The 25,352-nt window shown below is 39.6% G+C and overlaps 1 protein-coding gene across 2 annotated transcripts in view; it reads right to left on the bottom strand.

Annotated features, from left to right (window-relative positions):
• The window catches only part of rpusd1 (RNA pseudouridine synthase domain containing 1), a 72,230-nt gene that overhangs the window by 30,800 nt on the left and 16,078 nt on the right, over nt 1–25,352 (bottom strand). Inside the window, exon 6 of one of the 2 annotated variants that reach the window (XR_015480053.1) lies at nt 5,304–5,475. Coding sequence is in view for 1 of the 2 variants with exons in the window: in XM_087243350.1 (XP_087099476.1) it covers nt 5,411–5,475 (65 nt within the window). In the remaining variant the exon portion in view is untranslated. Of the gene's footprint in view, nt 1–4,736; nt 5,476–25,352 lie in introns of those variants that run through there. The other variant, XM_087243350.1, reaches the window with a different exon arrangement.

Here is a 25,352-nt window from a genome sequence, read left to right as displayed (position 1 = left end):
ACTGAACAAAACTGAACTTCAACTCAAAATTGAACTGACGCAGTTTCAATTTACTAGAACTTCTATGTTAAGCTGCTTTAACACAATCTACATCAGAGGTCACCAATCTCGGTCCTGGAGGGCCGTTGTCCCTTCAGGTTTTAGCTCCAACTTACCTCAACACACCTGCCTGGGTGTTTTAAGTATACATAGTAAGACCTTGATTAGCTTGTTTAGGTGTGTTTGATTAGGGTTGGAGCTAAAATCTGCAGGACACCGGCCCTCCAGGAACAAGTTTGGTGACCCCTGATCTCCATCGTGAAGGCGCCATAGAAATAAACATGAATTGAATTGAATATAAGCATCAATATTTGAGGTAGAAACAATGCAAAGTATTTGTTAAAAGTATATATATTATGTTTGGACCACACATGCAGCTTTGCTAAAGCTGTAAGACATCATCCACATTACAGATGCAATGCCACACACCAACAACACTTTTAGTTCATTTTCACGATTCACCTTAATTGTGGCAAATAAATGAAGTTTAATTGTAAATGAGCATTTCTGCTCATTATACAGAATATTTTGGCAATTTTTGCCACAAGCCCTGAGGGAGTGTTCTCTTGTATGGCTTATCATTGGAACATGGCAGTGAAGCGGTGAATGCAGAATAGCATTTAATGATGCCAGCTTTCAAAGAGGTGCACGTCTATGGCAAAAAAAATGCATGTCAGGCTTGTTCGAGCAGCGATGCGAAGTCAGCGTTCTGCAAAATAAATTTTTAGAGGAACTAGTGTATGGTGTCACTTTATGAAAATGTGAGCGACAACTGCAGTTGTGCAGTGAAACATTACTGCCGTGGCTGTATAATGTTTTAGTTTTCTGCTGTTCTCCTACAGTACAAGCTACCCTCATTGGTATAATGAGTGAAGAACAATCTGGAACTGTATTGAATTTGACTAATTGCTCAGATTGACAGGTCATCCATTTATCATTCGTCATGGAACAGAAGTTCACATCTGAAAGATCATCAATTTACCCGGATTTTTACATATTTTTCATGTAAATGCAAACCAGCAGTCAATCCAAATGCCCCAAAGTCACTCCGGCGCTTATGTGGCCTGGTCACCGCTGTGAGTCTTTTGTTAATAAGCAAAGAAGCATCATTCTTCATTTGCCTCACCTTCTAAGTCACGAATAAACGCTGTCACTGCCATCCCTCCTTCAGACAACAGGCAGTGACAGGAAGTATGTGCTGTGACGTGCCTGTGTGCCCCAGCGGTCCCTCTTTAGGAGATTAAAGCCCCGAGCTGACAGCTCTTTAATCTCTGGTGCTTTGTTAGCGGACCATGTGGTGTAGAAACAGCAGTGCCTTATGGGGAATAGGTCTGGGACGAAGTCATCCACAGCATTTCACATCATCAGCAGCTGAGAGAGAGGTAAAATCATCAAAACATTAACCTAAAAATTAAATCGCTGAACTCACAGGTTCAGAAAAAAAAAATGCATGTTCATGAGAGCTAAATATGCATCTTTCTGAAACACATGAGGGAATTTTTTTTTTGCCAAGGTCAACATTTGAAGTATGTTGCACAGACCGCTGGACATTCCAGAGTGTGCACATCATCCACTAAGACTGACGGCAGCTGTATATGCTGTACGTCTCGCTGTGGAAAAATACTGACTCACTCAAACTGACTGTGTGTGTGTGTGACATAAGGAGAGGGAGCGGCACTCAGGGAATTCCATGGCAACACGCTGACCGAGAGACATCAAGAGTCTAGAAATATGCCAAAAGAAGAAACACAGGGTACATGCTTTAAGACCAGACTTCCTTTTATAGCGCTCTCCTGTGTGTTTGGCAACAGCGGGAGATTTGCCCGCGTCCTGATGTTTATGGCAAGATAATGAGGATGCGTTCTTTGATTCTGCATCATTCTTTTGCCGGATAGTTTTTAGAAACTGCAAAATGAATTTGCTATTGGGTTTAAAACATAGTGTGGAAGAGCACGCAAATGGTTATGGATTATTAATAAATCTAAGAGGCAATATTGTGCAGACTCAAGCAATGCACAGCTGAAATAAAATATTTAGTGGGCACTTTTTGAAAGCACGCTTTAGAAAAATGCCACCCACAGTGCAAATACCTACAAAACACCTCTTACCGAATTACGCAAAACCATCAGATTAGTGCAGGATCAGAAATATACAGGGGAGATGGGGCCAGACAGAATCTGCCGAGCTTATAGTATATGGTGGCTAAAAACCTAACATATAAAATAAAAAGGAATTTAGCCATTATTTAAAGTTTACAATCAAAATCCAATTAGAAACACTTGTTTGGTAAGTAAAACTACTGCAAGTCTCTCATAATACATCCAATAAAAGACTTCACAGCTTGTATTGTACACTATTATTTAAACATAATGTTTATTCATTCATTTTCTTTTTGGCTTAATTCCTTTATTAATGAGGGGTCGCCACAGCGGAATGTACCCCCAACTTATCCAGCATACACAGTGGATGCCCTTCCAGCCGCAACGCATCACTGGAACATCCATACACTCTCATTGACACACATACACTACGGACAATTTTAGCTCACCCAATGCACCTATAGCGCATGTCTTTGGATTGTGGGGGAAACCGGAGCACCCGAAGGAGACCCAAGCGAACAGGAAATGACAACTGACTCAGCCGAGGCTAGAACCAGCGACCTTCTTGCTGTGAGGCGATTGTGCTACCCGCTGCACCACCGTGCTGCCCTGAAGTTAATGTAAAAAAGAAATAAATATATATTCACACACATTCACAAGTAGACATGTGATGATAACCATTTTCAAGGTATACTGCGGTTTGGAAAAGTCAAGGTTTTAAAACTGAAAACATTTTCTGCTATACTGTTCCTAAGGTAAATGTAAGATTTTACAGCTTTTTTTTGTTTGTTTTTTTTAGAACAACAGTATCTCTAGCAGAAAAAAATATCTAAGGATGTTTCAAATTGGAACGGCATTTGTGTTTTTGAAAATTTTGCCTAATATTATTATTTAGCCTAATGTTTACTGTTCCAAAATATTATAGATGTTTCAAAAAATTAAATATATTGTTTTCAAAGGGGAAAAAAGTTTTAGTTTTCATTTAAAAAGAATATATTTTAGAGCAGTAATCACAATACCGTGAAACCGTGATTTTTCATCCAAGGTTATCATACTGTTAGAATAATATACCGGCTCATGCCTATTCACACATGGCTCAAAAATCTGAGGAAATCTGCAGGTGTAAATTCCACAGGTGTAAATAATTAAAATTATTTGTTACTTTTTAAATATTTCCTATATGCTGGAAAATTGGGTGGGGCTGTCTGGGAAGGTCCTCAAATTAGGGCTGTGCAATTTGGAGAAAATATCTATTTGCGATTTTGTGACAGATGTTATGATTACGATTTGATTAGCGATTTAATTTTGTAGTCAAGCTTCAGCTCAATAATCTGTAAGCCATGGCAATAATTGTGCAGCAGCTCTTAAAAATTACCTGTCTTTGTTCGGGGTCTGTGACTTTGAAACCAAAATATTCCCATATTACCAATGCTGTTTTTTTTTTATTAATTTGTCTGTTAATGCTTCTGAAGCAGCAAACGCCATTATCCTGACTTGTTCACGCTTCCTGTTTGTTTTTTTTGTTTTTTTGTGGGTGTTCCATAGTTCAGTTGCGCAATTCTGATTGGGAAGAACAAACGTATGCTCACTCAATTGGCTAGCAAGACGATCACACACAGACAGAAGTCAAGCATTTGTTCTGGACAGGGGAAATTAAATTATATATATATATATATATATATATATATATATATATATATATATATATATATATATATATATATATATATATATATATATATATAAAGTCTTCTTCTAAGTAAGTATATATATATATATCATATTACAGCCTCTTGTGATTAGCTAATGGCAACCTTTCAAATTGCGATTGCCATTTGATTTCGATTAATTGCACAACCCTACCTCAAATAGTTCCTTACCTTAAAGGCAAAGGTTACTATTTCAGTATAGGTGACCATAGGTCGAGGTGGACACCATGACATGTGGAGTCCCACAAGGTTCAATTCTGGCACCTCTCCTGTTCAACCTTTATACGCTCCCACTAAGCCAAATAATGAAGAACCAAATCTCCTACCACAGCTATGCTGATGACACTCAGATCTACTTAGCCTTACTGCCTAATGACTTCAGCCCCATTGACACCCTCTGCCAATGCATTGATGAAATGAACAGTTAGATGTGCCAAAGCTTTCTTTTGTTAAACAAATAGAAAACTGAAGTCGTTGTGTTTGGGAACATAGATGAGGTTTTCAAGTTGAATGCGTACCTTGGCTCTAAGGGCCAAACAACAAAAAATAAGGTCAAGAATCTTGATGTTATTCTGGAGTCAGATCTGCTGATGTCAAAGCAGTAAGTAAATCAGCATACTATCATCTCAAAAACATTGCATGAATTAGATGCTTTGTTTCTCTGACGATTCAGAGAAACTTGTTCATGCTTTTAACAGCAGCAGGTTGGATTACTGTAATGGACTCCTCACCAGCCTTCCCAAAAAGACAGACAGACAATTGCAGCTCATCCAGAACGCTGCTGCCAGGATTCTGACCAGAACCATGAAATCAGAACACATCAAACTGGTCCTCAGGTCTTTACACTGGCTCCCAGTTGCATTCTGAATAGATTTTTTAAGTATTATTACTTGTCTATAAATCATTAAATGGCCTAGCACCTTGATACAATGCAGATATGTTTACTGAATACAAACCTAACAGATCACTCAGATCTTTAGGATCAAAAAAATAGAAATTCCAAGAGTTCAGTCAAAGTAGGGTGAATCCATCTTCAGCTACTAATAATTGAAAAATATTTAACAATGAAATTATATTTGACATTTACTATTTAACTGCATTTATGATCAAATAAATTCATGTGCAGAACAGGCTTCTTTCGAGAACATGAACAAATATGCATGCATATATAATTCCACTTAATAAAAGTTTCCCTGAAAGACAAATGTAAAAGCTACAGTCTGACAAGAGATGAGAGTTAAATTGTCAGACATCATGCGCTTCTTTGCTCATCCAACCTGGTGAGATTCACTGTGCATGTACCCTCCATGTAGATGATGCCACTTTTCTTTGTCAGTTTTGTTCTCTCCTGCTCCGTCCCTTAGGTCTAATTAACCAGCTCAGGCTCAGCAAAGCGCAGTCAGCCAATTCAAAGGCATTAACAATTCATGGACAGACATCACAGAAATAACCAGACCTTCTCTTTCCATTTGACTCTGGAGGGGGAGGGAGGGTCGGAGAGGTCCCTGGTAGAAAGAGAGCAGGGTTGGTCCATCATGCAATCGGCTCGCTCTCTCCTCCAGCTCAGCATCCTTTTGCTTCATCCCATGAGGTTGCACACGCTGAAACACTCTTATGAAACTGGAACCCTGCCATGGAGATTGAATGATGCACAGTCAGATAGAGTTCCTTCTGCACCATCACAGAACACCCATCAACGAGTCATTAGAAACCAGATTTATTTTTGCTAAAACAGCAAATGCTATAAAAAGATAGTCCAAAATTGAAATTTCTGTCATCGTTTATTCACCTGCATACCATTCCAAACACTTATGTATTTTATACTGAACGACAGAAATATCAAAAATGCACATTTGCTGGGGAATAAAAAATCAGATGTCATTACTTTTATTAAGTGTATTATTGTTATTAAATGCATCAGTCAATTCAGACGTTTTTATATTTCAATAAAATGTTTTTTTTTGTCTATTGTAAAGAAAACATCCAAAATTTTCTTTAAAGTGTTTCATCACACATTCAGCCATTTTTTTTATACTTTCAGCCAATTTCACAAAATGCGTTATTTCTTGACCAATTAATAGGGCCAGACAGAATCTGAGGTCATTTTTTGCTTTTCCACAAAAAACTTGTAAAAAAATCTGCGGATTTATGCGGAATGATTTTAGGAGTATCATAACTACAGACTTAATATATGTGAAAGAAATTACTTTTATTCAATGCTTCAAATCCAATTAGATCCACTTATTTGTTAAAATAAACAAGTCTGTCATATAATATATCTACTAAAAGACATTTTTATATTTCCATAAAGTTTTTATTTTTGTCTATTGTAAAAAAAAATATATCAAAAGTTTCTTTTATCACACTTTATCAATTTACGCCTGTAGATTTCTGTTACAATACATTTTTGAATGGCCAATTTCACAAAATACAGAATCTGTGGACATTTTTTTGCTATTTTTCTGGAGAATTTGTAAAAAAATGGCAAAAAAAAAAAAGTTTTCAAGACTCAATCATAGACTCAACGATGGGCTAAAAATCAGCAGATTTCTGCACACGCAGATTCCGTGTGGGCCTACCAATGAGCCACTTCACTCCACTTCAGCAACACTTCAGTTTTATTTATATCTACATTCTAAGGATTATTCATAGAAAAGGTATATTTTTATTTAAACATAACATCATAGAAAAGGTATATCTTATATATATTATAGATTTAGTAGTATGGAGATAACTATTAATTAATGTCTTGCCTTAAATTCATGTTTGAAATGACACTGAGAATTATAATGATTCATTGGATTGGTTTAATTATTTATTCATTATTAGCATTGAATTAAAACACAAACCCAATATAGTATACACTCAAAAAAATGCTTTTGCTGCTGTTCAAATTACTTATTATATTAAGCTTAATCAACCCAATTCTTAAGGGTTTTGTGGGATAGTTCAATTGTTTTATGTTCAATTAACTGAAATTTGCAAAAAAAAACAACAACGATTAAGTTAACTTAATGGATTTGTGTTGAGACGACATGAATAAATTGTGTGGAACCCTGCATTTTTTACACTGTGTAATGTACACTGTGTATAGTGTAATATATTGTATAGTGTAATATACATTATAAGACAACGTGTATTATATTATAGTACATTATATAAATAGGGCGATGCAGTGTCGCCTTACAGCAAGAAGGTCGCTGGTTTGAACCTCAGCTCGGCTCAGTTGTTGGTGTTTCTGTGCGGAGTTTGCATGTTCTCCCTGCGTTTGCGTGGGTTTTCTGCGGGTGCTCCGGTTTCCCCCACAGTTTAAAGACATGCAGTAAAGGTGAATTGGGTAGGCTAAATTGTCCGTAATGTATGAGTGTTTGTATGAATGAGTGTGTGTGGATGTTTCCCAGAGATAGGTTGCGGCTGGAAGGGCATCCGCTGCGTAAAAATGTGCTGGATAAGTTGGCGGTTCGTTCTGCTGTGGCGACCCCGGATTAATAAAGGGACTAAGCCAAAAAAAAAAAAGAAAAAACAAAGAAAATAAATTATATAAATATAACTAAACCCAATCATTTCATTATATGATCTGTATAAACACTGGGTGATTTTTCACACTCACAAAAAAGGAGGTCTGCATTTGCCGCAAGATCAATCTATGCCTCGACTTTTGGCATCTCCCAGTCCAGAGAAGCTGCTCAATAAAACATTGCTGTCATGGTAAAACTTTAATGGCTCTGTCTTCGAGCATTAACCCACATGAACACACATTTAGGGCATCTTTTCTGCATAAGCCTTATGCTGAGCCCACCCGCCACACCACCTCCCCACTCCAAAAATCACCAGAGAAGATTTAAACGCCATTTTGCAAATAAAGCTTCCCAGCTCAGAGCAAAAAGCTTTATATCTGTTCAAATGGTATAATGGATATTAACCCTTTTGTACATGACAGGTGGATGAAGTGTTCTATAAATCATGCCCTAACCCTGTAGCTGTGATAATAAACACACATATCAACAGGAATTACATAAAAGTATAATCAATAATAGGCCAATATAATTGCTGTTGTTTTATTATTATGAAATAAAATGATTAAATAACACAGGAAACAAAACGATTCTGATATTATACAGCTAAATTAAATTACTTTGGCAATTTGTGCCAATCTGAAAACGTCCAAACACCATGTTTGTGACCTGCTCTTGTGTAGTTAAACAGTGAAGATTTGTCTTCATCACGATTTATGTTTTATTTATATGCTCAGCGTTCTTTACTAAATATGTTTAGGATACACACACTACTCTATATCTATAAAAATCATTAACTCACCCTCGTGACATTCAGAACCGTGATTTTCTTTCGTCCATGCAACACAAAGTGTGCTTGCTACTTTCACGTAGTTTTGAGAGACAGAACATCGTTATTTAACGTTACTTTAAAATCCTTGCAGCGCCCAATTAAGCAGCGCTATTAATGTTGTGTCACGTGATACATGAGAACCAATGGCGTTAGACTTTGTTCGATTAGACGCCATGTTTGTAGTCCATGTCTCTGTAGGCAGTTTCAGAGCTTCGACGGTGAGGGAAATCAATAAATTAAACAACTGCAGAATTTTTGGGGTAAACTATTTGTATACGAAATTTAATCAAGTAAAAAAACACTGGTTAGATATTGACAATTTGTTTACTCACTGCAAATTACTGACAATATGAACATGAACAGTAGTCTACACACAAACAAAGTGATTGTTGGCCCCTCACATCTACTGCCAGTCAAAACAGCAGAGATTAAGCATTAATCTGATGATGGGGCACTCCCATAGAGTACAATAAAAACAAAATAGATCACCCTTTTATTGAAGGCTGTTGATTAAATCAGCTTACCTCACCATATAAAAGCAGCATGATCCCATAAATCCACTGAAGCCTTGCTCCTGTAATGTCTTAAGCATTAGAGGATAAGCAAACATTACTGGAAGCCATTTATTGGGAAATGCAAACATTCAAATCAATTTAATAAATTGCTTGCGTTGGTTTAAATAACTAAAACGATTTAATATAGCCTGTCCTTTTCCAATTATGTGCAAACATTTACCAGGTTAAAATTGTCTGGCTTGAAAACTGACTAGCAGTGCTGGGGAGTTATATGTAACAGAATAGGATACATGATTTTCACACAGTTACTAAGAGAACATGAGTAAATAACACGGGAACATTTAATTGATTACAATCTTGATATATGGAATATCTAATAGTTTTTTAAAGCAAGGATATGTTAAAATGAATAATAGTTAGTTTGTTTTCGAATTCTTTTGATATATTGTTCTTATTTATTCTGATGCTTTTGATGCATAATTTGTAAGATTAACTGCTTTTTAAATGCATTTTCTGACAGAATGTTAAAATTAGACAATTAATTATATGTAATCAGTTAATAAGGTAAGTAAATAGTCTTGCTTTTCAGATTCAACTTACAATGATTAACCTTTCTTTAACTGAATTTTAAAAGTTGCAGCTAAGCTTAAAGTTTTTTTTTTTTTTTTTTTTTTGATGACTACGGTAGCTTTTTAAAACTAGTTGGTTTATGCAACAAGCCCATGAAAGTAGCTCGATAGTATTTTCTCCATCTCTCTTAACCTTATATTCAAGCATGCATATGCTGGCTAAAGGAAAAATTGTTACATCACAGCAGAACAAAGAAGAAGTCTGCCCTCCATCGTCCTGTTCCCTGAACATCTCTGATCACTCATCACAGTACAGGCGACTGTGTTTAGTTTAATGATGAAAGAACAACCAACGTATTCTAGCAAAAGCAAACAATTCTCACGCCCAAATAAAATTAGAACTTTATTAGCCTAAATATTGTATAGATAAGATCTTAGACATGAAGTATTAACATATGAAACAGGGTTCAAATACATGTTGCTGAACATTTCATATCATAAGCTTAATCTACATTTTGCGATTAAAATCACACAATTAATGTTACACTTAAATCTGAAAGATCTCATAAATGAATATTTTGACAAAAATGTACAGACCACAATTAATATTATGTACATCAATCACACTTTTCCCCTCTCTACTTTTTTTAGTGCTTTATATCTAAATGCACCCACCTTCCTATAGAGCTGAACAGATTAGTACAGTGCTGGTGTGATTGAGCAGGGATTTTCAATAGAATATTTACAAGCTCTAATATCATAGCGATTCTTTCTGGCTGACAGGATAAGCTGCAATGATGACTTCTGTATGACTAATTCCTCTCCCTCGGGTTGGACTGGAAACACAAGGCTGTCCTATGTGGCGAGAAATCTCAGAGCTCCACAGTCCTCCTCCTCCTCCTCCTCCACCAACTGTGGTAAAATATGATTCACCATCTCAGGAGCTATTCTTGGTGTCTTCGTCTTATGCATGAAGCAAAAAACTTGAAAGGAACACTGGTATTGCCTGCGATGATCTCTGGTTTTATGGTTCAGGGTACTTGCATAGAAGGACATGCTGGACAAATGAAAGCAAACGTCTTCTCAGTCTTCTTTAGGAAGGAAGTCCACATTGGCGCTCTGGTTATTGAGGGCCTGCTCCAGCAAGGCTCTTTGTGTGATTGCAGGCAGGTAGAGGAACGCGTAGACCAGTCCCAAAAGCAGAAGGGCGATGATTAGGGGAAGTCCCCAATCTGTAGTCATTATCGGCTCTTGACAACGGGCCTGGAGGAAAGAGCCCTGCATTGTGCTGGTGGAAAAAAAGACTGAGAAATGTGACCTCTGCGTCCGCTGTCCAGAGACCGATTGAAAGTGTGTTTCCTGTTTTCTTCTTTTGGTGGGACAAACCAGCCACCAGCCGCTCTGCTTGGCACCAAAACCCAACTGTCAATGCGACACTCCTGACAGATGTCACCAAATCAGGCCCGTTCCAGAAGGGACATCCCAAAACTGATAGCAGACACGTTGACCTGCCTCAAAGACATGCAGGACTCTGATTGCGTCATTGGTAAACAGTGAGCGTAAAGTGTGTTTCATCTTTAAACGGTGTTACCTGAGGATTGGTGACCTAAGCCATGCTCAAGGTGGCGTAAGGGCAGCACTGAATACAGCGTATGGCTGATTTGGGAAGTTATGCAACACTGGTTGGGTACATCACACTAAGTTATGAGTAACACCTGCAGAAAGCACTACAATAAATCACCTTCCAAATCTAGAATATGGATTATAGCGCTTGCATAATGTAATTATGTAACTCCTGCTAACATTTTGTGACACCATATTTTACGAGTCATATCAAATTGCCTGTACTTCTAGGGTAGGATGGGATTAATAGCCTGGTGCTTTTACACGTATAGTGTCTTCTAGGGCATTTTAAAGTTTTTACTGCAATGCAGCCTAAATGATGCCATTGCGTGGGACCCACTTACTAAGATAAATGCCTGCTGTAAAAGCCTATTCATGGAGTTTTTAAAAATATGTAGGAGAGTCGAATATGTGATAATATCAGTCATAATAGTGCATAATAATATACAGTTGAAGTCAGAATTATTAGCCCCCCTCAATTATTAGACTGCTTGTTTATTTTTCTCCAATTTCTCTTTAACGGAGAGAATTTTTTAACACATTTCTAAACATAATAGTTTTAATAACTCATTTTTAATAACTGATTTATTTTATCTTTGCCATGGTGACAGTAAATAATACTTGACTAGATATTTTTCAAGACACTTCTATACAGCTTAAAGTGACATTTAAAGGCTTAACTAGGTTAATTAGGTTAACTAGGCAGCTTAGGGTAATTAGGCAAGTTATTGTATAACGATGGTTTGTTATTTAGACAATCTTAAAAAATATATAGGGGCTAATAATTTTGTCCCTAAAATGGTGTTTAAAAAATAAAAAACTGCTTTTATTCTTGCCGAATTAAAACAAATAAGACTTTCTACAGAAGTAAAAACATTATTAGACATGAAAATGTCCTTGCTCTGTTAAACATCATTTGGAAAATATTTTTAAAAAGAAGAAAAAAATTTGAAGGGGGCTAATAATTCTGACTTCAACTGTATATGTTTTTAGAAATATTGTAATAAACGTTTTCACAAATAAGATCATCATTAGAAGTTAACAATGGTGACATCTCATAATATCCATAGCAACCTTTTCATCATTTTTTTTAAATTTCATTTTTATTTTTCTGATCAAATGTCATGAAGAACTTGTAAGTGTTTTTAAATATTAGAAAAGCTGTTTAATTTCATCAATGTTGTCAATGTCTGTTCTCATTTAGGGCTTAAAAGTGAGGGCTAAAAAGCCCTGAGCTCATCAGCAAGAGAGAGAGGTCTGAGCTCAGATAAGTCTTGAGAGCTCCCCTGAATTTTTTCGCCCTGCCTATTCCTTCATTATTAGGGATTTCCACGGTGAAATGTACCGCCAACTATACCAAAAATGTCCAGAACTAAAACACTCATATACTGTGCCAATTTGGTTAATTCTATTCACTTATACTGCATGTCTTTGGACTGTGAGAGGAAACCGGAGTACCCGCAGAAAACCCAGGCGAGCATGTGAAGAAACATGCAAACTCCACACAGAACTGGCCCAGCCGGGACTCGAACCAGCGACCTGCTTGCTGTGAGATAACATTGCTAACCACTGAGCTGCCATTCCGCCCTGTCCTGGATTAATATAGGAAAGTGGGAAAGGAGTAGGAGTGGATGGGGGGGATTCTTCAAGGCAAAAATGACTAAGGTAAGGAAATCTGGTTATTTATTTGCATTTGGATTCGTTGATTGGTAAACCATATTGCTAATGCGGGACCAGCCGTAGTCAATCATAAGCACGTGATCCTCTCGAAATTAGTTTATAAATAAACTTCATTTTGAAAAAGCAACATAATTAAGAAAATTAGCAATATTGATATTATTTAAAATTATTGCTAGTATACTCTCAAGTCACAGTTTAGTCAAAAAGCTTAGAATGACCAAGAGGCAACACTCAGTAGAACAGTTACATTGCAACAGCAGCGCCCAGCAACAGCCTCGGATTCCGCCATTTTGGAGTGAAGCAATCGGCCGGCAAGCAGCTGCTGTGTTTTTTATTATTTATTTAAAAAGCGTATTTAAGCTGAGATACAACCTGGACGACTACAATACAACACTAACTATCACAATTATCAGCACTTTTAATAGTTTATTTTACAGACTTATAATATGCTGTTGTTCTATTGGAGTTTTCATTCTAAACGGCCGCCGCGCCCTCTAGTGGCTGTTTCCTCAAATCGCACTAGAGTGTCGCCTCTTGGTGATTCTATGCTCTTTGGTTTAGTCTTATGTTATGTCACATCATCTGCACTAAAAGAAAAAAAGTCCACACTACACAGTCTAAAACCCATGATATGTGACCATTCACACTCACTAAGCATGCATATATTTCAACCATATATATGTACTTGCAGTCTACAAGTTCTGTACGTGTCATATTGATGAATCGTAACATTATGCAATAGTCAGGGAGAGATTGTGGATAGACGCGGCTTAATTTTTTTAAAGTGTGCGTTTCAGTCCATCTATACTGAAACAGAACAGCAGCATTTCCAAACTAAAATGGGGTCCTTAAAGTTTTTAAAATGCTGTTTTTGCAGGTCAAACATTTAGGAGTGGCGTGGAAGCCAGATGTAACTGTGACAAAACATATGCATTTAAAAATGAAAATGCACAAGTGTAAATGGCATAAAAGGCAGTATCATTTCAAAAGCTACACATTTTAGTACCCTAAATGTACATTTCAATTTCTAAAGTGTATATATAAGTTCCTACAATGTACAAATGTATACTTTTTGACAAGGTACTGCTTTGGTGACAGCTTTTAAACCTTTATTTGAGAGTGCGAGAGTCATCCATATGATGTTTTATAGCAGGGACAGGCTGCTGTGGTGTGCTGAAGCTCATAAATGCAGCTGAGGTAAGGAGTTTGACTCAGACGGGCTGTCTTAACCTCCACAGAGAAAGGCCTGTCCCTCAGCGCCTGCAAAATCAGGTCACCTCACTGTGGAGCACCAAAGCAAGGACAGGACACTCAGTGCTGAAAAAACCTTAAAGGTGTCCATTGTTTTTCACATACAAAAGCACTTCATGTTAATGTCCTTATATGTTTATGTATTCGTGTTACGAATTCTCCATGTATGCCTGTCAGAGAGTATGAGCATGCAGTACACCAAGTACGCCTCAAGGTGACACTGTTTGATCACATATGGACATTTAGTGAACTGATTACAGGCATCGTGCTTTAGTGTTGCATCAGCCATTCCGTCTGGAAAGTTCGCTCGATTGCACGCATTATTGGGACAATGTATGAGTGACAGAAAAAGTAAGTTTAATGTTATTTGCTTATATACTGTTATTTGACGATTGAATCAACAGCAAACACTGTTTAGCAGTTTAAATGTGTTTATTATGCACAATCTGTTTACTATCGCGATCTGTTCATTGCCCGTGAATTGTGCTCAGTAATATGAGACGCTGATCATTGAAAGTGTAAATTGATGATCATTATAATTTGTATTAACAAAGGAATATGTGTACACTTGATACTTTGTATACTAAGATATATTTCAGTTTATTTGTTATTTGTATAAGAATGTTTCAGTAATTAATTTGTAATTCTTTTGTTCTTTATTGTTCTCAGAAACCTTGCATTTGTCCATCTCAGCAATCATTAAAGCTACATATATCATCTAATACTGACTCCAAGTTCTCTAATCGGAACCCTGTGGCGGTTAGCAAACATCGGTCCAGTAATTAATCCCTAATTGTAACATGGTCCTTCGAGCCGGATGCTAACTACTACAGACATGTCAGTATCTGAAGCAAACTCTTCCAGTCCAGTTCAGAGGTCAGTGAGGCTACGTACACTTCCTGCGCATCTGGAAAACTATATTTTAGATATCAATCTTCCTAGTTGTCTTCCAGCAAGCACTTCTGCAGCGAATGTAGTTGGAGATATATTGGCATCATCTACGCTCGCTCCCATAAGTAAATCAGAGCAAATTCAGTCAAATAAAGAACTTTCATTGAGAGAACTGATGGAGAACCTCTCCGCAGCGGAGCAGGAGGAATCAAATGAGATCGCACAGCTCACAAGCAGATTGTCTCTTTATGAGAAAAGGCAGCAGCGTCGACAGGATATGATGCAGCGAATTAATGCATTCCTACGTGAAGAGGAAGCCGACAGCCTTATAGTACAAGGTGCAGGCGCAGCCATACAGAAGGGAGCACATTCCCAGGAGTCTGTTCCTCACATTTCCTCGACTGCTGAACACTCATCAAAGATACCAGCTATTTACTTAGCATCTCAGCCTGCATTAATGAGCCCAGAACAGAAGAGATCTGACCTCCCTCCTATCTCATCAGCACCGGTAACTCCTAATACACCTAATGTAGTCCAGTCTACTAACATAGCCCCGCCTGCATCGCAGACGCTTCCATTACACAATGTGAGTTCCATTCACTCTATGCCATCATCATATTTCATGTCTCCACGACTGCACGCTGACCCAGACGCAGCACAGATACAAATACGTACACCTGTACAATATGGACATCAGTCACCCCCCAAACTTATAAGGTCCTCAGGCCTGGAGGATGCTCCTCGACTGCCCCAACAGCAATGGGCCATAAATTATCCCGTTACAGTGCCTCACATGCAGCCTTCTGTAGCCCATCCAGGCGATCATTATGCCTATTCAGCACAGCCTGATTACCGTAGTGCTTATCACCAGCCGTATGCAGTGCACTCAAATGAATGGCCACAGCCTATTGACTATCGTGCAGCTCCCCCAGTTCATATGCCCCTGTATGGAGCACCGAAGCCTTCAATTCCAGATTTTGTTGCAGACAATGAAAGGGATTTCGCCAATCTAAAACTGGCATTAGACAATCTACTAGATTCACATCCAGAACTATCAGAGAAATACAAGTATCACGTGCTGCTTGAGCATCTCAAACTCCCAGAGGCTCAAATGATCGGCCAATCATGCCGACATGAAGCTCATCCTTATACATCAGCAATACAAGCTCTTCAGTTACATTATGGACAGCCTCATCAGTTAGCTCAGAGCGAAATTGCAGCTATTCTGAATGCTCCAGATGTTAAAGTTGGTGATGCTAGTAGCTTCCAGTCATTTGCTTTAAGAGTTCACCTTCTTGTGAGTATGCTGTTATCTCTGGAAGGATCCAGAGGTATTGAACTCAGCTGCTGTTCCCATGTAGATAGGCTCCTCAGCAAACTCCCTAAGTATCTCAGAGACAACTTCATTGAATATTTGCAGATACAAGGTAATCTGAATGTCTCCAGTCTCAACCCATATAACCTCAGAGACTTCTCTGGCTGGCTTCAAGGTAAAGCTCAGCAGCAGCGCCTGTCCAATAAGCTAGTTGAACGTTATCAGAAAGAAAAGTTTATCCCCCAAGCACATGGGAGAACTTCAACGCGACCTAGAGGTCAGAGTACTTTAGTCTACCATGGGGTAGAATCCCAAAGCAATAGAGCTCCTAAGCCGGAGTCTCAGCCCCCTCAGTGGAGAAAATCCAAAGTGCATTGTCTGTTCTGCCACAGTAAAGATCACTACATAACACAGTGCTCAGATATTAAGGAGCAGTCAGCAGATAATCTCATGCAGTGGATAGTAGAGGGAAAACGATGTTGGAAGTGTGGTCGTTCTCATTCTCCAGAGAGCTGTAATCTGAGAAAACCCTGCGGTATGTGCGGAGAAATACACCTTCAAGTGCTCCATGGAGCTGCAGAGAAGCGATCCAAAGCTAAGCAGACAACTGCACTGAGTAGCAGAATCTATCTCACCCCTTCTAACTCCTCAGGTCGAGTCTTGCTGAAAGTGGTGCCAGTGCTGCTGCATAACGAGGACAGGACCATCGAGACATTCGCTATACTTGATGATGGGACAGAACGAACCATGCTGCTGCCCACAGCAGCTCAAAAGCTGCAGCTGGAGGGTAAGAAAGAAACCTTAGCCTTACGTACTATTCGCCCTGATGTTACATTCCTTACTGGTTCGATTGTTACCTTTGATGTGTCCTCCATGCTCAATTCTGGAACCAGATATAGGATTCAAAATGCATTTACTGCTGCTGGTTTAGATCTGGTGGAGCAGAGCTACCCTATAAAGGCTCTCCAACACAAATATGCACACTTAAGGAATCTTCCACTGCAGCCTTTCAAGAATGTTCAACCCTTGTTGTTGATTGGGTCAGATAATAGCACTCTGATCACAGCGGAGAAGACAGTTCAAGCCAGCAATCAGATGGGACCAGTTGCAGTTCGCACAAAGCTGGGCTGGGCTCTTCAAGGCCCAGAAGGCCTCCCAAACAAAGGTACCACAATGACTCAGAGCTATTTCTTTACTGCCTCAGCAGCACATGACACACTTTATAGAGATGTGGAAAGACTGTGGCAATTAGACTCATTACCATACCGCAGCGAGAAGGTTGTAATTCGCTCTAGACAAGACCAAGAGTCCATCAAGATTCTTGATACTAAAACGTGCAGAATATTGGTTAATGATGTGGAACGTTATGCCACCCCACTCTTACGCCCAGCAGAAGCTCCTAAGCTGAGAGCTCCTAAAGAGTCGGTACTAGCCAATCTACGTAACACAGAAAAGAGACTCCGAGATCAGCCGGAGAAAGCAGCTGCTTATAAGGGAGAAATGAATAGGCTGATTCAGGCTGGCTATGTGAAGCAGATTACTGCAGTGGAAGCTGAAAACTCAGAGGAGTCCTGGTATCTGCCACATCATCTCGTTTATCATAATGATAAAGCACGGCTAGTGTTCAATTGTTCCCACGTATACAAGGGCACCTCCCTAAACGATCAGTTACTGCCAGGTCCGAACCTGGGGCCTTCTCTAATTGGGGTCCTACTGCGATTCCGGCAACATCAAGTGGCAATCAGTGGGGATATAAGAGGAATGTTCCACCAGGTCCACCTGTTGCCTGAGGACACTCCGTTGTTACGGTTCCTTTGGAGGGACTTACAGCAGGAAGCCTCACCAGAGATATATGAATGGCAGGTGCTACCTTTTGGGACAACAAGTAGTCCCTGCTGCGCTATCTACGCATTGCAGAGGCATGTCAGAGAACACCCACGCAGCACTCCAGGTCTCATTGAGTCAGTCGAGCGCAGCTTCTATGTTGATAATTGTTTGGAGAGTCACCCCAATGCTGCAGCAGCCCAAGCTAGAGTTGATGACTTGCGTAGTTTACTAGCTGATGGTGGATTTGATATCAGACAATGGGCTAGCAATCGATCATCAGTTGTGGCTCACCTACCCCCTGAAGCCAGGTCTAAGGACATGGAGCTGTGGCTAGAGCATAATCGGAGTGATCAGAGAGAGCCTGCATTAGGACTCTGCTGGAACTGTAGTTCAGATACACTGGGCTACAGATATCGACCCATTGAGCACTCAACTCTGACCATGCGCACAATTTATAAGATACTGGCCAGTCAGTACGACCCGCTAGGGTTCCTTACGCCATACCTAACCAGAGCTAAAGTTCTTGTGCAGCAGCTGTGGGCAAAGAGGAGAGACTGGGATGATCCAGATCTCCCTCTAGATCTATGTGAATCCTGGAAGCAATGGGAGAGTGAATTGCCAAATATCAGTGCCATCTCAATCCCTCGTAGTTATCTCCCAGATGGAATGGATCAGCCCAACACTGAACACCACCTTCATGTTTTCTGTGACGCCTCTGAGAAGGCGTACGGAGCAGTAGCCTACCTCTCATCCACACAAGGTGGTGCTACCAATGTATCATTCATCATGGCCAGATCAAAGGTTGCCCCTAAACGACAACAGACTATGCCACGACTGGAGTTGTGTGCAGCGCTGGCAGGAGCGCAGCTTGCCAATCTGATCCAGACAGAATTGTCAGTCACACGGCAAAGGACTACACTGTGGACAGACTCCACGACAGTTCTAGAGTGGTTGCAATCAGAGTCATGTAGATTTAAGGTATTCGTTGGTGCTCGTGTATCAGAGATACAAGAACTTACAGATCTGCGAGCCTGGCGTTATGTGGATACGCTGAATAATCCAGCGGATGACTTGACAAGAGGAAAGAAACTTCTAGATCTAGCTACCCCCAACAGGTGGAGTAAAGGGCCATCCTTTTTGTTGCAAGCTCCTGACTGTTGGCCAGAGAAACCACATACTGCTCCATTACTCCAGTCAGATGAACTGAGAAATATAACACTCTGCAACTTAGCATCGGTACAACAGCAGGACAGTGTGCCAGATGCAAGTCAGTTCACATCATGGAAGGACCTAGTCGAAGCTGTCCGCCTCCAATGTCAGGGTACAGGAGAGCCTGATCAAACTCAGCCAAGCAATAGTTACCGTGCAGCTGAACTCACCCTTCTAAGAGCATGCCAAGCAAGCAGCTTTCCAGAGGAGCTCACCTCACTTAAGACAGGCCAGCCCGTTCGCATCAACAGCAGGCTCAGGCACTTAGCACCAGAGCTGGACGAGGCAACTAACCTTATCAGAGTAGGAGGGAGGCTACGACGGATGCAGCCGATCAGTGACTTTGAGATCCATCCTATAGTGCTCGACTCACGTCATCCTGCCACTGCCCTTCTAATCAAAGACTATGACGAGCGCCTGCTGCATAGTGGATCTGAGAGAGTCTTCGCAGAGATCAGGAGGCAGTATTGGATCTTGAAGGGGCGGCAGGCTATAAAGAAACATCAGCTTCAATGCACAGAGTGCCAACGATGGAGAGCTCGCCCTAGAATTCCTCAAATGGCAGACCTACCATCAGCTCGCCTCCGTATCTTTTCTCCACCATTTCACTCAACGGGCATTGACTGCTATGGGCCATTCATTGCTAAGATTGGCAGGCGCCATGAGAAGAGATGGGGAGTGATTTTCAAGTGTTTAACAACCCGTGCAGTACACTTGGATCTGCTCAATTCAATGGATACGGATGCTTTCTTACTTGCCCTCCGTCGATTCATTGCACGGCGAGGCAGACCAGTGGAGATTCTCTCAGATCGAGGCACTAATTTTCGAGGGGCAGATGCGGAATTGAGAGCAGCCTTTGAGGAAATGGAAACACAGCTTCAACAGCAGCTGGCAAGTTACCAGATTGAGTTTAAATTCAACCCACCTAATGCTCCACATTTCGGAGGTGTATGGGAGCGGGAGATTCGCTCCATCAAGAATGCACTCCAGGTTGCTGTGGGAACTCAACCTCTACCAGAGGATGTGCTACACACCATCCTTGTTGAAGTATAAGGTATCATTAACTCCAAGCCTCTTGGATATGTTTCAGCTGACATCGCTGACCCCGATCCTATAACCCCAAACATGCTCCTCATGGGGCGGCGGGATGCTTCCCTGCCGCAAGCCGTTTATGCTCCTGAAACTATAGGACGACGAAGATGGAGGCATTGTCAAAATATCATAGAGCATTTCTGGATTCATTTCTTGCGAGACTACCTGCCAGCACTTCAATCTCGCTACAAATGGCAGCAACAAAAGGAAGCCATTGCATTAGGGACTGTGGTAATGATAGTAGATCCTAATCTACCACGTGCAGACTGGCCTGTGGGACGAGTGCTGAAGCTCTTTCCGAGTCAAGACGGCAAAGTACGAGCAGTCGAAATTCAAGTAAAGGATAAAGTCTACACTCGTCCTGTGGCACGACTTATTCCCCTACCAGGGCTGCCAGACAGTGCTAAAGATCAGTCAGCATAAAGAATTCTCTTGATATACACATTTGCTACTCAAATGTGGGGGCGGCTGTTACGAATTCTCCATGTATGCCTGTCAGAGAGTATGAGCATGCAGTACACCAAGTACGCCTCAAGGTGACACTGTTTGATCACATATGGACATTTAGTGAACTGATTACAGGCATCGTGCTTTAGTGTTGCATCAGCCATTCCGTCTGGAAAGTTCGCTCGATTGCACGCATTATTGGGACAATGTATGAGTGACAGAAAAAGTAAGTTTAATGTTATTTGCTTATATACTGTTATTTGACGATTGAATCAACAGCAAACACTGTTTAGCAGTTTAAATGTGTTTATTATGCACAATCTGTTTACTATCGCGATCTGTTCATTGCCCGTGAATTGTGCTCAGTAATATGAGACGCTGATCATTGAAAGTGTAAATTGATGATCATTATAATTTGTATTAACAAAGGAATATGTGTACACTTGATACTTTGTATACTAAGATATATTTCAGTTTATTTGTTATTTGTATAAGAATGTTTCAGTAATTAATTTGTAATTCTTTTGTTCTTTATTGTTCTCAGAAACCTTGCATTTGTCCATCTCAGCAATCATTAAAGCTACATATATCATCTAATACTGACTCCAAGTTCTCTAATCGGAACCCTGTGGCGGTTAGCAAACATCGGTCCAGTAATTAATCCCTAATTGTAACAATTCGCATATATGGATTTTGTATTTTTTGTCAGATGAAATTAAGATCCTGAAAGAGACAGAGGTGCCTAATCAATACATAGAGGTGCTGAAGCTAATTACACTAATAGTCTAGACAACTTGATCTTTCGTTATGTATAACAAGGCCCTTAAGGGGAATGTTTCTGCAATTTGGTTGCTATTAATTACTGTTGGATGAAGAACATGCCCTTAATCATCTTGTTGCATTTGTATAGAAAGGTAATTGGACATAGGATTTGGCTTTATATGTCAGAGTCATGGCCAAGTATTAATGAATTTGGCGTTACATGTAGGTGTAATAGTGTGCATTTGTAATTGACATTTAAAGATGGAAATTCAGAATATGCCAGCATCATATATATTAAGAGAAGCATACTGATATAATAATAATAATAATAATAATATTAATAATAATAATCTGATACCTTCATTTTCATGCCCCTTTTATCATGAAATTATCCAAATAATTGGATGTTCAGAATATCATAGTTGCCTTGAACCCCTTTTTTTCAGACAAAATCTCCTTATCTTAGTTTTGAATTAATCATAGTTGCTAAAAACAGAAATGAACATATTACAAATAAAGAACTATTTTACGTATGAACAAGAAAACATCCACATTAAAAACAGCTTAGAATTTCATTTTCGATTATTACTGAAATGTTCATACTTTTTAATATTTAAAGTCGGTTTTTCATCAAGAAGTACAAAAGTTGATCAAAAGTGACAGTATAGACATTTAAAATGTCTAGCAATTAGTTATTATTTATTTCAATTTTATTATTTATTTTATTTTATTTCAAATGAATTCAGTTATTTTCAACTTTCATCATTTATTCAATAATTTTCCTTCAGCTTAGTCCCTTTAGTTATCAGGGGTCAGCACAGTGGAATGAACCGCTAACAATTCCAGGATATGGTTTACGCATTGGATGCCCTTCCAGCCGCAACCCAGCACTGGGAAACACCCATACACTCTTGCATTCACACACATACACTACAGCCAATTCAGTTCATCCAATTCACCTGTACCGCATGTCTTTGGACTGTAGGGGAAACCGGAGCACCCAGAGGAAACTAACACCAACATGGGAAGAACATGCAAACTCTACACAGAAACGTCAACTGACCCAAATAGTCACCTTCTTGCTGTGAGGCCACAGCGCTAACCATTGAGGTTAGCACTGTGCTGCCCCATCAAAATTTCATCAGAAAAAATCTGCATATTAGAGTTTAAAACACCCATCAGATTATTTATTATACCTTTCAGAATATTGGGATTTTCTGCTCTGGACACACTGAAGCTGTTTTTGTGGCCTGTGCCTTTAATGCTAGTTCTCCCTGTCCACCGTTCCAACGTGCTTGTCAAAGTGTGCCTTAATCTCCATCTCGGCTGTGTCAGATAAAAAACAAAGTGACAGATACGAGGGAAGCAGAACTCACGTAACGTTGGTGAGAAATACTACAGTAAAAACTTTGCTAATGATTATTTGATGTATTTGTTGTGGAGTTGCAATGAGTCACACACAATGTCGTTACAAAGTTTACGCACAAACCCACAGCAGACACACACACATAGCACGCCTTTAACTTTGCACTGTTGTTGCGAGCAAACGTGACAGGATACACATTAATATCCACTGCTGTATGGATATCCGTTATGTTAATGTACAAAATAAACCTGATTTAATGTCCACAAACTGGGAATGAAGCTTCTTTTATAATTGTGCTGACATACGGCTGTGGTGATGAAATAAAGATTGTGAAATCGATTTAAATCGTTAAAAATGTTTTAAACTTGATCACATTTGATGATGATTGATGATCATCATACCAGTTACTTTGCGCACGTCCTCTCTTGTGAATATGATTATACACGTTACTACGGAGACATGTTAATATGCAGCTGTCAATCAATTCGATGGGCGAGGAAACCCGTTGTGATGGGCCTTAAAATGGGAGGGATTTAAATCCTGTTTTAACGTCAGGACATTTAAAAAAAATAGACTTATTGTCTTTATATCACTCCAATAAGGTTGTAGAAACACTATACCTACACACATTTCTGCCCAAACAGCGTTCAAAAGTTGATTTTCATCACAGGTGCCCTTTAAATTGTAATTATAGATCACAATATTACTATAAGTTGGTGGTTCATTCCACTGTGGCAATTCCCTGATGAATAAAGGGACTAAGCAGTAGGAAAATGAATGAATAAATTATACTGTTTTACTTTAAATATATATAGTATATAGATAATAGATAATTTTTTAACATTAAAAAACAGCATAAAAAGCAGACCGTAAACAATTAAACCATATAACTTATATACCTCCTGCATACATCATGTCATGCCTACCTCCACTGTAAATCGGCATTACACCAGGGTAATTTAACACATATGACAGTAGCAGAGAGAGATGGCATTAGATCACATTCTCCCAAAACAGGAAGCATTACATAACCACTCAGCAGAGACAAACCCATCAAACTCAGACTCAGGAGAGAAAGAAATAACAATTAAAGGACATAGAGAAAAGAGGGCCGCTATATCACTGCCTCCAGTTTCTTTTTTTCTCTTTAAGCACAAGCAGAACAAACAGTCCTGACTCCACTAGCTCCTCTTCTCAACAACCCACAGACATGGAGGCTGGATCTGTGTGTATTATATAAAGCCAAACTGAACTCAAACTCTGATGACTATGATGGCAAATCTCCACATATCTTACTGCACAGTTCCACACACACGCACACACAAAGTACCTAAAAGCACATTCCCTAGACTCTGTGACCCCTGAACTATTTTTAGCTCAGCTAGCGATGAGAACTTCACTGCTAAGAGAAGCATGATTCAGAAAACTACGAAAATAGTTTATGCTGCACCGTAGAAAGTGTTTGAGTGTGAGAGTAAAATAACCACATTTGGTGATGACAACGGCCCTTCAAGCAGATATTCAACAAGATAAAGGCATCTAGACACATATAAACAGCTTTTTTTTTCTGATGTAAATCTATTGAAAAGGACTCAAATCCTCCCACGCAGACGCCAGCAGCCAATCATCACCATATTTCCTCAGCCTGGGCTTGTACTGTAAAAATAGATTTTACACTTAACTGTTTCTGCTGGAGAGCCAATGGACCATCAATGAACGCAATGAAAAAGAATCACATAACCAATCAATATAATGTCAACGTGACCTCTGCTGTGACATTGTGTGGCAACTGATCTGCGGTATTGTATAACTATAAGTGAATTTCTAGCAGACAGATGTGGCCAGTGAGGGATTACAGGAGCGTCTTACACAACGCTGCGTTTGCTTGAGCACATTCAGTCAAGGTGAGGGGGCTGTGCGTGTGTATTCAGGAGGCTATTTCTAGTACATGAGTAAACACAAATAGCCTACTGCAGTGCTGACAGAATTTATAATATAAGAACAATAAATGGACAGTTCACCCCAAAATGAAAATGCTGCCATCATTTACTCAACCTCCAGCTAATTCAAACATGTTTGAGCACGCTTGTTTTGTTGAACACACACAAAAAAAGGTGATTTAAGGAATGATTAAAACCAGTAACCATATTGTTTGTTTGTTTTCTTCCCACAATGCATAGCCACCTTGCTGATAAAAAACAGCTTTAACCAGCCTAAGCTGGTTGGCTGGTTTTAGCTGGTTGACCAGCCTGGTTTTAGATGGGTTTTGGCCACTTCCAGGCTGGTTTGCAGCCGTTTCTAGCCATTTCCAGCCTGGTCTTAGCTGGTCAGGCTGGAAAATGACCAGCTAAAACCAGCTTGACCAGCCTGGTTTAAACTGGACATAGCTGGTTTTTGCTGGGCTCCCAGTCTGGCTAGGCTGGTCAAGCTGGTTTTAGCTGGTCATCTCCCAGCCTGACCAGCTAAGAGAAAGCTGGAAATGACTGGAAACCAGCCTGGAAGTGGCCAAAACCCCTCTAAAACCAGCCTGGTTGACCAGCTAAAACCAGCAAAGGCTGGTTTAAGCTGTTTTTTCCAGTAGGGCAATGGCTTCCGGTTTTCTTGTGAAACC

Source organism: Danio rerio, chromosome 3 (genome assembly GCF_052040795.2).
Source record: "Danio rerio strain M-AB ecotype USA chromosome 3, GRCz13ab, whole genome shotgun sequence".
Taxonomy (NCBI): domain Eukaryota; kingdom Metazoa; phylum Chordata; class Actinopteri; order Cypriniformes; family Danionidae; genus Danio; species Danio rerio.
The sequence above is the reverse complement of the archived record's forward strand: the minus strand, read 5'-3'. Positions and strand labels throughout refer to the sequence as shown.